The sequence below is a fragment of the Eschrichtius robustus genome, chromosome 13 (assembly GCF_028021215.1).
Source record: "Eschrichtius robustus isolate mEscRob2 chromosome 13, mEscRob2.pri, whole genome shotgun sequence".
Taxonomy (NCBI): domain Eukaryota; kingdom Metazoa; phylum Chordata; class Mammalia; order Artiodactyla; family Eschrichtiidae; genus Eschrichtius; species Eschrichtius robustus.
In genome coordinates this window covers 44,885,292-44,897,994 of record NC_090836.1, presented here as the reverse complement: position 1 = coordinate 44,897,994, position 12,703 = coordinate 44,885,292, and the positions used below count along the sequence as shown (strand labels likewise).

General features: G+C 49.9%; 2 protein-coding genes across 2 annotated transcripts; both read right to left on the bottom strand.

Annotated features, from left to right (window-relative positions):
• Positions 1-138: 138 nt before the first annotated feature.
• Positions 139-8,874, bottom strand: MYG1 (MYG1 exonuclease). The gene is made up of 7 exons (XM_068559776.1): positions 8,383-8,874; positions 8,093-8,205; positions 4,190-4,349; positions 1,075-1,227; positions 815-937; positions 516-697; positions 139-363 (listed from the first exon to the last, which is right to left on the bottom strand). The coding sequence occupies exons 1-7, from the start codon at positions 8,599-8,601 to the stop codon at positions 165-167; spliced, it is 1,149 nt and encodes a 382-aa protein (XP_068415877.1). The 5' UTR covers positions 8,602-8,874; the 3' UTR covers positions 139-164.
• Positions 8,875-8,885: 11 nt separating this feature from the next.
• PFDN5 (prefoldin subunit 5) lies at positions 8,886-12,232 on the bottom strand. Its single transcript, XM_068559777.1, has 6 exons — positions 12,086-12,232; positions 11,776-11,878; positions 11,431-11,462; positions 10,294-10,368; positions 10,090-10,195; positions 8,886-9,091 (listed from the first exon to the last, which is right to left on the bottom strand). Exons 1-6 carry the CDS (start codon positions 12,155-12,157, stop codon positions 9,015-9,017), a joined length of 465 nt encoding a protein of 154 aa, XP_068415878.1. The 5' UTR covers positions 12,158-12,232; the 3' UTR covers positions 8,886-9,014.
• Between the last annotated feature and the right edge of the window lie 471 nt (positions 12,233-12,703).

Sequence of the window (12,703 nt, the reverse complement as noted above, 5' to 3'; positions counted from 1 at the left end):
AACTGGATAATTTTCAAATGATTTGGAAAGCAAAGCTGAGAAAATACCTAGCACAGGCTCTGGCACATAATAGATGTTCCACTTTTCCCAAGTTTCAGCAAGTTCCCAGAATGATGCAGGGCAGTAATGGAGCAATACTTTGTCAGTATGAGACAGAAGAGATTTTATTGGACTAGGGAATTTGTGGGAGGCATAGGTGCTGGGCGTTGGGCCAAGGTGGCACGGGCCATGCTCAGGGCACCCTCTCGGGTATGGTGCCCACCAATGAAGCCACTGGCGTGGACAAAGACACAGCCAGGAATCCCACTGATCTGGTCCAGGGCCTCATCCCGAAGACCCCGCCATGGCTCTGGCAGGGGCAGCCTATGAGTAAGCAGAAAGAGGGAGTTGGTGGGAGCAAACGGAGGCCTTGAGGAACTGGGAGAGGGGGAGCAGAAGCCTACGTTAGTGGCCTCCTCCTCTGATAGGGTTGAAACAGGCCTGAAGGGCTGCAGGGCGGTCCCCTAGGGCCTCACCTGCTCTGGAATGAATGGGGCTCCTTAGGCACACACTGTACCCGCCACTGTCCAGCCTGGTCCATGTAGATAACAAAGGCGATGGTCCCTGGGGAGGACAGCCCCGATTCCAGGTGGTAGAGGTGCTCCTTCCAGGGGCATCCACCCTTCACCAGTTCTATCATCTCCCCACTTGGGTCCACCTGAAAAGGAAGTGGAGCAGGGATAGAAAGTTTAGGGTAGGAGTGGGAGCCCCTGTTGGCCAGCAGCCCGCCAGGAATCACTAACCTGAGCCACAGTGCCTCCTCCCAGGCCAGTACCTGGAACCGCTGGGCCAGGGCCTCTTCCACCAGGGCCCGGGCTGGCAGCCAGCTGTGCTGGTAGAAGTCTAGTCTCTGCAGGAACTCCTCTCGAACCAGGTCCATTGCACGCTTGAACGCGGCCTGGGAGTCACATGGGAATTAGAACCACAGTGCTGGCCCAAACTGCTAACTCTGCTAGGGCTTGACGGGGCAGCCTCTCTCATTTTCCCCTGAGGTTCTCACATGCCTCACGGTCTCTTCCCCACGGTCCTCCTCACCTCAGTGTCTTGGTTGGGCTGGTTCCAGGTGGGATTAAGCCGAGCAACCCGGGCGCTCAGCGTAGTGGTCAGCGCGTACCGAGGCTCTCCCTCCTCCCACTGAGAGATCCCATTGTCCACGGCATCCACCTCTTCCACGAAGTTCTCGTACATCTAAGGCAGCATAGGAGAAGTGCTCTGGAGGGCGCCTACCATTTGCATAAAGCTTTATAGGTCTCAAAGTTTGTGCATACCCAGTCTTTAATCTTTACTACAGCCCTGCAAGGATCTCCCAACATTAACTGGATGAGGAAGGGGGGAACTGGGGAGTTCAGCAGCTGGCTAAAGGTCAGCGAGCATACAGTGCTGGGGCTGGAATTCAGATCACCTCATTTCTAGTCCAGTGCTCACTCTAGTACCACTCAAAGCCTGAGCCAAGGCCAGCATGTGTGGGGAGGGGGCTGCTGCCTTCTGAACAAGGAAAAGTCTATAGAGTTCCATGAGGGGTTCTGTGGGAGTGGATCCTCATGGCCTGGGGGCGTAAATCTCCAGGTGGGCTGAGCAGGCTATTCACTGATCCAGTTAAGAGGTACGGGGCGGCGGAGGGGGGGGGGGGCTTTCCTGGTGGTGCAGTGGTTAAGAATCTGCCTGCCAGTGCAGGGGACAAGGTTTAAGCCCTGGTCCAGGAAGATCCCACACGCCGCGGAGCAACTAAGCCCACGATCCACAACTACTGAGCCTGCGCTCTAGAGCCCACGAGCCACAACTATTGAGCCCACGTGCCACAACTACTGAAGCCCGTGTGCCTAGAGCCCGTGCTTCACAACAAGAGAAGCCACCACAATGAGAAGCCCGCTCGCCGCAACTAGAGAAAGCCTGCGTGCAGCAACAAAGACCCAACGCAGCCAAAAAAAAAAAAAAGGTACAAGAGGGTCTGGCCAAGCACACCAATCAGGTGGGAGAAGATGAGTACTGGACTAGACGTCAGGGCTGGGATGTGGTCCCAGGGAAGCCCATGATGTGCCATGTGGCATCAGCAGTTGCTGCATCTCCTGAGCCTAAAGAAATGGTAGGATGATGCCTCAAGAATCTGGGGGCAGAAAACGATACGGGATATCAGTGTTTAATGCAAAACTGCCCGACAAAATAGGCCTACATAGCAACACATCTGTGGTATGTAGAAAAAGTGCTACTCTCAGGGAGAGTTGGAAAAGAAACTCCTTCCAGCACCTCTAGGTCTGGACCCCAACCTGAGGCACAGTTACAACTTGAGTGTAAGGGAATTCCCTGGCAGTCCAGTGGTTAGGACTACATGCTTTCACTGCCGAGGGCCTGGGTTCAATCCCTGGTTGGGGAACTAATATCCCACAAGCTGCGCAGCACAGCCAAAACAAAAAACAACAAAACTGGGTGTAATTCTAATAACTGAAAGATATAAACAGCTCATATAACTCAACATCAAAAAAAAAAAAAAACCAATTAAAAAATGGGCAGAAGAATTGAATAGATATTTTCCCAAAGAAGACCTACAGTTGGCCAACAGGCCATCAACATCACTAATTATCAGAGAAATGCAAATTAAAACCACAATGAGATACCACCCCACACCTGTCAGAATGGCTAGCATCAAAAATACCACAAGTAACAAATGTTGGTGAGGATGTGGAGAAAAGGGAACATTTGTGCACTGTTGGTGGGAATGTAAATTGGTGCAACCACTGTGGAAAGCAGTATGGAGGTCCCTCAAAAAGTTAAAAATAGAACTACCATATGACCCAGCAATTCTACTCCTGGGTATATATCCGAAAAAAACAAACACTAATTCAAAAAGATACATGCACCCCAATGTTCACAGCAGCATTATTTACAATAGCCAAGATATGGAAGGAACCTAAGTGTCCATTGATGGATGAATGGATAAAGATGTGGTATACAATAGAATAGTACTTAGCCATAAAACAAAAAATGAAATTTTACCAATTGCAACAACATGGATGGACTTGGAGGGTATTATGCTTAGTGAAATAAGAGAAAGACAAATACCGTATGATATCACTTATACGTGGAATCTAAAAAAGAAAAACTAGTGAATATAACAAAAAAGAAACAGACTCACAGATATAGAGAACAAATTAGTGGCTACCAGTGGGGAGAGGGAAGGGAGGAGGGACAAGATACGGACAGGGTTAAGAGGTACAAACTACTATGTAAAAAATAAATAAGCTACAAGGATATACTGTATGGCACAGGGAATACAGCCAATATTTTATAATAATTATAAATGGAGTACAATCTTTAAAAATTGTGAATCACTATGTAGTTATACCTGAAACATATAATACTGTACATCAACTATCCTCAATAAAAATTAATAAAATAAAAAAACCTTGGGCATAATTTAGTTCAATTGCTTAGAAACCCCTTAGCAGTAGAAGGGAAAATTGACCCAGGCAGTCTAAAACCTTAGTATTCCAGAAGCTCCAATTTACCATTCATATTTCTTCAGTTTTGGATCAGAGAACTGAACTCAACAGCCTATCTGCAAAAAACAGAGTGGACTGCACCTGCAGTTTGACTTGCTGTGAACTTCACATTAGTGGGGTCAAGTAGGTGTCCTCAGAATCATCGATCCAACATGCACACCAGGGACACTAGCCCTGTTCCTTCCCCAATCACAGGCACCTGCTGAGCTGCCTGCAGGGGGCGCTGGTGGAACCTGAAGAGGTTTTCATAATCAAACCCTTCCCAGTTTCCCAACTCAGTGAGCCTCCAGTGAATACAGTGGTGCCTGAGATATGCTGCCCTCCACCTTCGGGGCAGCCAGAACCTCAGCCATATGCTTCCAAACATAAGCAGCCTCCTCTATTACCAAGTTGTTGAACAACTTACGTATGTCAGGTCATGCTTTATAGTTTTCAAAGCCCTTCCCCATACACTACCTCATCCACTTCTCACAAGCACCCCAGGATGGAGGCAGGAGACTAACCATTCCCCTGTGAGAAGATGGGCCGGACTGAGGGAGAGAGCAGTGGGCCAGCATGGGTCAGGAACCCCGACCTGAGCCCAATCCTGAGTGCCACTCTGGCCCGCCTGGTGGAGATGCATGTGGGGGGCATCTCTGTCCTCGAGTCCCCACCTTGTCATAGAGGGTGCCCACCATGCTGTCCTCTTCGCTAGTAACCAGCAACTGGGCCAGCAGCTTGTGCCCGAAGTGCAGATAGATGAGTCCCGCACTGCTCAGCTTGGTCTGCCACGGCTTCCCAGGGGACAGGGAGCTCATGGTCTCCGTGAAAGACCTGAGGAGCACAGGGAGGTGGGGCTGAGGCAGAGCTGTCCCGGTTCACCCGCAGTGTCGTGTGCATGTGCAGGCACAGTGGGGTGGGGCGGCTGGGGAATACTATGGGAGTTGGGAGAAAGCCCAGGTGGGGAGGCTTTGGCTTGTCCTCAGGGGTCAACATGGACTTGAGTTTGGAGTCTCCATTCATGCATTCATTCGACAATGGTTAACTACATGCTTACCACATGCCAGGCTTTGTGTTGTAGACATTAGAGATGAAAAAACTAAGACTTGTCCCTGCCTTCAAGTTCATCCACCTAAGGTGGACACACACGCACAAACAACCAAGGGAATGCTCTAGCTAGTTATAAACAAGGAAAAGGCAAGACGGAGGAAAGGGTTCAGGAGGAGAGCATTCAGGTCATTTCTGAAAGATGAATTAGTGGGTGTTTCCCAGACAGACAAAGGGTGAAGGAGAAAAGGCACTGCAGGTAGAGGGAACAACATATACAACAGCTAAGAGAAAGATTCCTCCATGGAACTGCAAGAAAGCAGCTTGGCTTGAGGAATGAGTGGCAAGAGAGAAAGCAGGGGCTGGACCAGGGTAGGCCTTGTATGCTACACTTCAGAGTTTGGACTTCATCTGTAGGTAACGCGGAGCCACTGAGAGAGTGTAAGCAGGGCAGTGCGTGTCAGAAAGAGCACTGTGCCAGCCAGCATGGAGAAGCGATGCAAGGAGATTACCTGCAGTGGTCCGGGTGAGTAAGGAAGGCAGGGTTTTGAATAGCAGTGCAAGAGAGGACACAAAAAAAGGTATGAAAGTTGTTAGGGCAGTAGAAACTACAGCTGTAATTTCTAAATACCAGTCCGTCAGAATCACCTAGGGAGCTCATTTTTTGGTTCTAATGATTAATGTTCTATTGCTTAGGGAGATCAGTTCATGGGTGTTCATTTTCTTTTTATTAAATTTTAATTTATTTATTTTTATTTTTGGCTGCATTGGGTCTTTGTTGCTGCACACGGGCTTTTCTCTAGTTGCGGCGAGCAGGGGCTACTGTTTGTTGCGGAGTGGGGGCTACTGTTTGTTGCGGTGCGCGGGCTTCTCATTGGGTGGCTTCTCTTGTTGCAGAGCACGGGCTCTAGGCGCGTGGGCTTCAGTAGTTGTGGCTTGAAGGCTCTAGAGCGCAGGCTCAGTAGTTGTGGCGCACGGGCTTAGTTGCTCCGCGGCATGTGCGATCTTCCCGGAGCAGGGCTCGAACCCGTGTCCCCTGCACTGGCAGGCAGATTCTTAACCACTGTGCCACGAGGGAAGCCCCATGGGTATTCATTTTATGTTTTATATTACAGAAATGTTAAATATATTCTTTTATGTGTCAAACACTGCATAATTTTTTTAAAAAAGTATATAAAATCGGGACTTCCTTGGCTAAGGTCCACCGGCTAAGACTCCACACTCCCAGTGCTGGGGGCCTGGATTCAATCCCTTGTCAGGGAACTAGATCTCACATGCTGCAACTAAAAAAAGATCCCCAATGCTGCAACTAAGACCCAGTGCAGCCAAATACATACATACATACATACATACATAAATAAATATATAAAATCATAAGGAAAAAGGAAGTAGTGAATAATGTCAAGTGCCGGGCTTCCCTGGTGGCGCAGTGGTTGAGAGTCCTCCTGCCAATGCAGGGGACACCGGTTCGAGCCCTGGTCCGGGAAGATTCCACATGCCGCAGAGCAAGTAGGGCTGTAAGCCACAACTACTGAGCCTGTGCTCTAGAGCCCGCGAGCCACAACTACTGAGCCTGTGTGCTACAACTACTGAAGCCCACGTGCCTAGAGCCCGTGCTCTGCAACAAGAGAAGCCACCGCAATGAGAAGCCCACGCACTGCAACTATGAGTAGCCCCCACTCGCCGCAACTAGAGAAAAGCCTGCACACAGCAACGAAGACCCAACCCAGCCAAAAATAAATAAATAAATTTAAAAAAAAAAAAAGAAAAAAGTATATAAAATCGGGACTTCCTTGGCTAAGGTCCACTGGCTAAGACTCCACACTTCCAGCGCTGGGGGCCTGGGTTCAATCCCTTGTCAGGGAACTAGATCCCACATGCTGCAACTAAAAAAGATCCCCAGTGCTGCAACTAAGACCCGGCGCAGCCAAATACACACATACATACATACATACATAAATATATATAAAATCATTAGGAAAAAGGAAGTAGTCAATAACGTCAAGTGCCGGGCTTCCCTGGTGGCGCAGTGGTTAAGAATCCGCCTGCCAATGCGAGAGACACGGGTTCGAGCCGTGGTCTGGGAAGATCCCACATGCCGCGGAGCAACTAAGCCCGTGCGCCACAACTACTGAGCCTGCGCTCTAGAGCCTTCGAGGCACAACTACTGAAGCCCACGCGCCTAGAGCCCGTGCTCCTCAACAAGAGAAGCCACCGCAATGAGAAGCCCACACACCGCAACGAAGAGTAGCCCCCGCTTGCCGCAACTAGAGAAAGCCCGTGTGCAGCAACGAAGACCCAACGCAGCCAAAAAATAACAATAATAACAAATAAAAATAATAATAAATAATGTCAAGTGCCACAAAGAGGTCAGTTAAGGTGAGACCCTCAACCAGCAACCTGAGCTTGGTGTTGAGGTCACTGGTGCCCTTTCCACAAGCATTTCCAGTAGAGAGATTGGGAGAGAACTGGCTGAATGAATGAATAAATGAAAGGATGGATGAATGGAATGTGCAGCGAGGGTCAGTTCTTCTTTTGAAGAGTGGCTGAGAAGTGAGGGTGAGAGATTAGGCTGTAAATACCGGGAGCATTCCCTCCTGGCATCATTTATGAAGGTAATACGTGTATTTAGAAAAAAATGGAGAGAAGTAGCGAGGGAAGGAGAGAGAGAGGGAGAGAAACAGACTTAAAACAAAATAAAACCTCCTCATGACCCGTCAGAGATAACCACTTTATACAGTGTGGTGTATATGGGGGAGAGTTTGGGTTTTTTTTCACTCCTTTGTTTTCAAGATGGGAGATGCTTAAGCAGAGTTCCTTGCTGTAGGCAAGAACTAGAAACCCTGCCATGTGAAGTCCCAGAGCAGAAAATGATACACTGGAAAAGGGGCAAGCAGAAGGAAACAATGTCTCCTGAGTTGGAAGAAGGGAGCTGTTCAGGAGTGAGAAACTGAGGCTGTCCATGCAGGAAAAGCTCAACTTCCTTTAAAGGGAAGAGACAGGGTCACTCACTAAGGTAGTTTGATGAGGCAGCGGCTTGAGAAGAGGGGAAAAGGACTGGAATGGTACTGTGGATAATGGGCTACCCTCGGATAAGACTGATTTCCCAGTGGAAGAGTGTCAATGACAAAGGAAGACAACACACCTGAACTATCACCACCCACCACAATCATGTGGGCCCAGCAGTCTGAGGTGGGGCAGCAAGGGCACATGACTGGATTAATCCCAGCTGGGGTATTCACTGGGGTGACGATGGGGCTGGTGGGAGAAAAGCCTGACTGAGCCAAATAAGGAGGTGAGTTGGAAGGGGCCCAGGGACTGACCCGGGCCAAGGGAGGCCCAAGGCCAGCTAGATGGGTGCAGAGCAGGTGGAGAGCTGGAAGCACGGAAGACGGTAGTCCCACGGGGCTCAAGAGTTTGCTTTCCAGGATGAGGCGGTTCCCTTCGCTGACGCGGACCACGGCAGTGGACTGGAGCACTGACAAGAGTTGAAGTCAAGGAAAGTTAAAGAAATGGTAGTGGGAACCCACCTCTGGTGATGGTCATATCGGTGTCTCTGAGGGTCATACTCGCCACCTACGTCTACCACGATGTCACAAGAAGCCAGTTTCTCGGGGTCCCGGGTCCGCACGATCTCTGCATCCTGCAGGGCACACAGGAGGTGAAGAGGCTGCCGGGGTCGCACGGGTAGGGGATTAATGTTGGGTTTCCAAGGAGCCGGGGAGGGGAGGAGGGGTGCTCGGGCGGGACCCCGTTAGGGGGACGCGATCTGCCCCGGAGACTCGCCGGCAGCCCCCGGGTCAGTTTGCGCTGCCCGTACCTGGTACTCGGGCAGGAGGCGCAGCAACGCGCACGCCAGCGCCTCATCGCAGTGGAAAGTGCCGTTATGCGTCCCGATTCGGGGCGGGGCCATGAGGTGGCTGCGGGGTCGTTTGGAGAGTGGGACGGACTCCAGGCTGCGCTTGAGATGAGGGCTTCGGCGGGGTGGCGGCAGCAGCAGCAGCAGAGATAGAGAACCGCGCAGGAAGCGGTGGCCCATGCAGCTTCCCCTGTGGGGCGGCAGGGCGCCGACCCGGAAGAGGAAGCGCCCGGGCAGCCCCCACTTCCTCTTGCCGGCCGTTTCCACGACAACCGGCCGCGCAGGGAGGGCGCGCCGCCCGGCGCAGAATTTCGACCCCCGCTCCTTGAAGGGCCCCGGGTGGAGCCTCCAAGATGAGCACTGTATCACCCCTGCTTATCAGGCTCCGGGAGGGGCACACCCTCTCACCACCGCCCTCCCATCTCATCACCAGTCCCTTGCCTAACGCAAGAAAAGACCAACACTCTGCCCAGCTGGCGGATTTATTAGCATTAAACACAAGACCCTCCTCTTCCCGGAATGCAGGAAACCACGCCCACAAAGTCCCAGGCCCCTGAAGCAGGCGCCCTCTGTCCGATTTCTGAAACAAGCTCTCAGGCCTTGGCAGTAGCCTGAGGTGCTCCCAGGGCTGTGAGCTGCTGAATTTTCTGGCTCATCATCTCCATGACAGCTGTGGGAAAAAAGAAGAGTCAGACCCTGGTCAGGAGCTAAAGGGGAGAAGCCAGAGTTAAGGAAAAGTGACAGGGAGACAACCAACTACAGTTAATAAAACTTTTAACACAGTGATCCACTGTGGAGGGCACACACAACACAAATTTAGAGTCTAAAATGTGTCAGTAAATATGAGAACCACTGGGATATAAAAACGAACAAAATACAGTATTCAAATGAGTCAGATATAACCAGAAAATGATACCGTGGAAAAGATGTTTGCCTTTAGAACAGTGGTTCTCAATCCTGACTGTGTAACAGAATCACCTGGGGAGCTTTTTAAAAAAAATTGTTCCCTGGAATCCCTGCCACCCCCACCCCATTGACTTACGGTTGATCCTTGAAAAACAGGGGTTTGAACTGTGCAGGTCCACTTATTCGGGGTTTTTTTTTCAATGGTAAATTCTACAGTACTACATGATCCACGATTGGTTGAATGTGCAATGCGGAACCGAGGATATGGAGGGCAGACTGTAAAGTTATATGCAGATTTTCTTCTACTTCACCAAGGGTTGGCACCCCTAACCCGCACACTGTTCAAGGGTCAACTGCAGTTGGTCTGGAGTGGGCCCAGTTTCTCTTTTTAAACTCTCTGGGTGATTCTAATGTGCAGCCAGGGCTGTAATTGCTAGCAGTTAGCTAGTTAGGGCTATATTTCTTTGCCGGGTGTTCATTTATATGCATCTTCTCCCTCATTCCATCCACAATAAATAGGAACTCAAACACAAAAACAAAGACATGATTGCCTTTCTCTAAATTTCTCAAGCACCGAACCCAGGAATCTATAAATAGTGGATATGTAATGCACAGAATCTAAAGAACAACACATCAAGACACCAAAGAGAAAACCATGGTTTTAATCCAGCAAAGGGGACATCCCCATGGATCACAGTGCAATCCCTGTTTGTTATTATGGCTGTAGAAAGGGTTCAAAGAGGTGCCCAAGGCCAAGCTTACCCTGCTTCATGGCATGCTTCTCCTGCAGAGCTGGCTGGATTTTCTCCATTTGCTTGGTGAGGAAGTCTATCTTCCTCTTGAAGAAGTCCTTAGCATCCTCAGCCGTCTGCAAGGTCAGAGGTGAATGAGGGGTTAAGAGGAGACCCCATTCTGCACTCTGGATCTCCCCCTCAGAGGGGCATCCATATGCTTCCTTCCACTCACCTTCTCTACATAGTAGCCAGTTCCCACATCGATGAGCACATGTTCCACATCATGCAGCTTCCCAGGGACATACATCTGAGAAGCAAGGATTAAGGGAAAACTAGCCCAGCATGAGTCATGATTCGCTGTCAGCTAGTGTGTTTGACCTCCTAAGACCCTTCTTTCTAAAAAGCTATAAGGCGGGAATTCCCTGGCGGTCCAGTCATTAGGACTTGGCACTTTCACTGATGGGGCCGGGGTTTGATTCCTGGTTGGGGAACTAAGATCCGGCAAGCCTCGGGGTGCAGCCACTAAAATTAAAAAATAAAAAGCTATAAGGCTCAAGGAACAAATAATCCGGAGGCCTACGAACTGCAAATGCAGAGAGACAGGGAAGTTGGTTCCTTATGGAGAAAATCACATATGCTGATCTTGCCCTCATCCCATCTGCCACCTTCCAAGCAGTTCTTACAGTTCTTCCCATTAGCCCTTCCAGAAAGACTAGAGTGATTTTTTTCCCGTTGCTGTTAAGTAGTTGAGTGAAAAGGCAGCCTCGTTTTCCCTTTAACACTCCCAAACATGAATTAGCTAATTCCTGATGAATTTAATGTTCATTATTTAAGCAATCCCTACTACGGTGCTATTCCTGTGTTTACCTTTCAGCCTGTCAGTTCTGTGGTACAGTTTACAGATGCCTTATTGTCATAACTTGCTCACTCAAGTAAAACACTCAACAGGTAGACACAATCCAGGTTTCTTAGTAACAACAGTTTAGGAATAAGAGCCACAGTTGAACTGAAATTGAGGATTAATAAGCAGAACCAACCCCCTTGTTTCTGTATCCTCTGTTCTTCTATTGCTTATGTTTTCTAAGTTATTAGTAGAACTGTAAACCACCAGTTTTATCTCCCTATTAGGTTATATCCTCAAACAGCAAAGGGAAATAATCACACCTCAATTCTACATACACCTGGGTGCTCACAAAGCATTAGCTGGATGTTGGCCCCAGGATGGAGAGCAGAGCTAGGAAGCGTGTATAACAGTATTCTCAGAACCATCCGAGCACTCTGGAGTAATTAAAACCTCCCGTCCTTCTTTTCAGGTTAGGTGTGTGGAGAAAAGGTGAGGGCAGGGTAGCAGTTCCTGCGGAAAGGATACAGAACTCGTCAGTGGAACCAGTAATTCTTTCCCTGTGAAAGCAATTAAGACAAACAAGTGGGGGAGATTGGCAGCTCCAACGTTTAGACATTAAAGAGAGTTTCAACACTGTACAGCACCTAGAGACTGTATGCAAAGGACGGAGATAGGGACAATGGGAGCAGAAGAATGTCCTGGACATTTCAATTCTAGGTAAGCAACATGCAAAGGGCTCCTGTAGCGGTATACAATACATAATGGACTGCTCTCTCGTCTCAGGTAAGGAAAACTGAATTAGGAGGCGGGAAGAGAGGAGAAGCCGGCTCGCCACATCCCCCAGGGTGCCTTCACACGCCTACCCCGTACCCTCGTTGCTTTTGTTCAGCACGTTCAGACAGTCCTTGGCTTCCACATACTTGGTCTGTACCACCTTGAGCTGGGCAATGGACGTGGACAAGAACTCCACTTCCTACAGAGGATGGGAATGAGGGTCAGTGTGAGGGCTGGCGGGAGAAGGGGGCACAGCCGGAGAAGGGGCGGGTCCTGGGACCGCGTGGCGATTTCGCCTGGGAAGGGAAGCCTCCCCAGCTGGGGAGGAATGGAGTGGGGCGAGGGAGTACCCGTGGTGGGGAGGGATGTGAGGCGGCAAAGGGGTGTCTCTGGGGCCCATCCCCACCTGGTCCAGCTGGTTCTTGAGCATTTCTAGCTGCGGCAGACTCAGCTCGCTGATATTAACCGACTGCGCCATGTTGGGAAGGAGGACTTATGAAGCAGAAGCCGGCCGGGCGAGCAACGCTCTAGCCATCCTCTGTGCATCTCGATGGCTGCGCCGGGAGGCCTCGCTGCGCCAGACGTCTCTATGGTCCTCCGTCCCGGAAGGGAAGGAAAGGCTGGTTAGTCTCGGTGACTACCATTGGGAGAGAATGGGTAGAGGCACTTTATTTTCTCACAACGTCCCAAGCCTAGCGTAGTCAAGTTGTAGCAAACAGGATTCCTACGCTCAAGGAACTTAATCTTAAAAGTACTCAGGCCATAACCACAGCGTTGTAAAGCAATGTATGCTACTCCACGTAGGTGGTATAAACCTAGTGACAACAGGCAAGGGGGAAGCCTGTGAAGTTCTCCGGGTCGGGGGGAGTAGCACTGTGAAAGGAATGCTTTGGGCAGATGAAGCGGGAGTCTGGCGGTGGAGAGAACACAAAGGAGGCCCGTTATCAACTAAAAAGTACAGCAGTGGGTTTATTAATCAGTACAGTGTTTTACCATGTGCTAGAAGTGAGGGATACATAAGAGC

Coding starts and splice junctions, on each gene's coding strand:
- MYG1 (XM_068559776.1), bottom strand. CDS start 8,601: ATGGGCCACCGCTTCCTGCGCGGTTCTCTATCTCTGCTGCTGCTGCTG. Junction 8,206..8,382: donor GCCTCCTGCCCGAGTACCAG/GTACGGGCAGCG, acceptor TGTGCCCTGCAG/GATGCAGAGATCGTGCGGAC. Junction 1,228..4,189: donor TGGGCACCCTCTATGACAAG/GTGGGGACTCGA, acceptor ATGCTGCCTTAG/ATGTACGAGAACTTCGTGGA.
- PFDN5 (XM_068559777.1), bottom strand. CDS start 12,157: ATGGCGCAGTCGGTTAATATCAGCGAGCTGAGTCTGCCGCAGCTAGAA. Junction 11,463..11,775: donor GCTGAACAAAAGCAACGAGG/GTACGGGGTAGG, acceptor TTGCTTTCACAG/GGAAAGAATTACTGGTTCCA. Junction 10,196..10,293: donor CTGGCTACTATGTAGAGAAG/GTGAGTGGAAGG, acceptor CTGACCTTGCAG/ACGGCTGAGGATGCTAAGGA.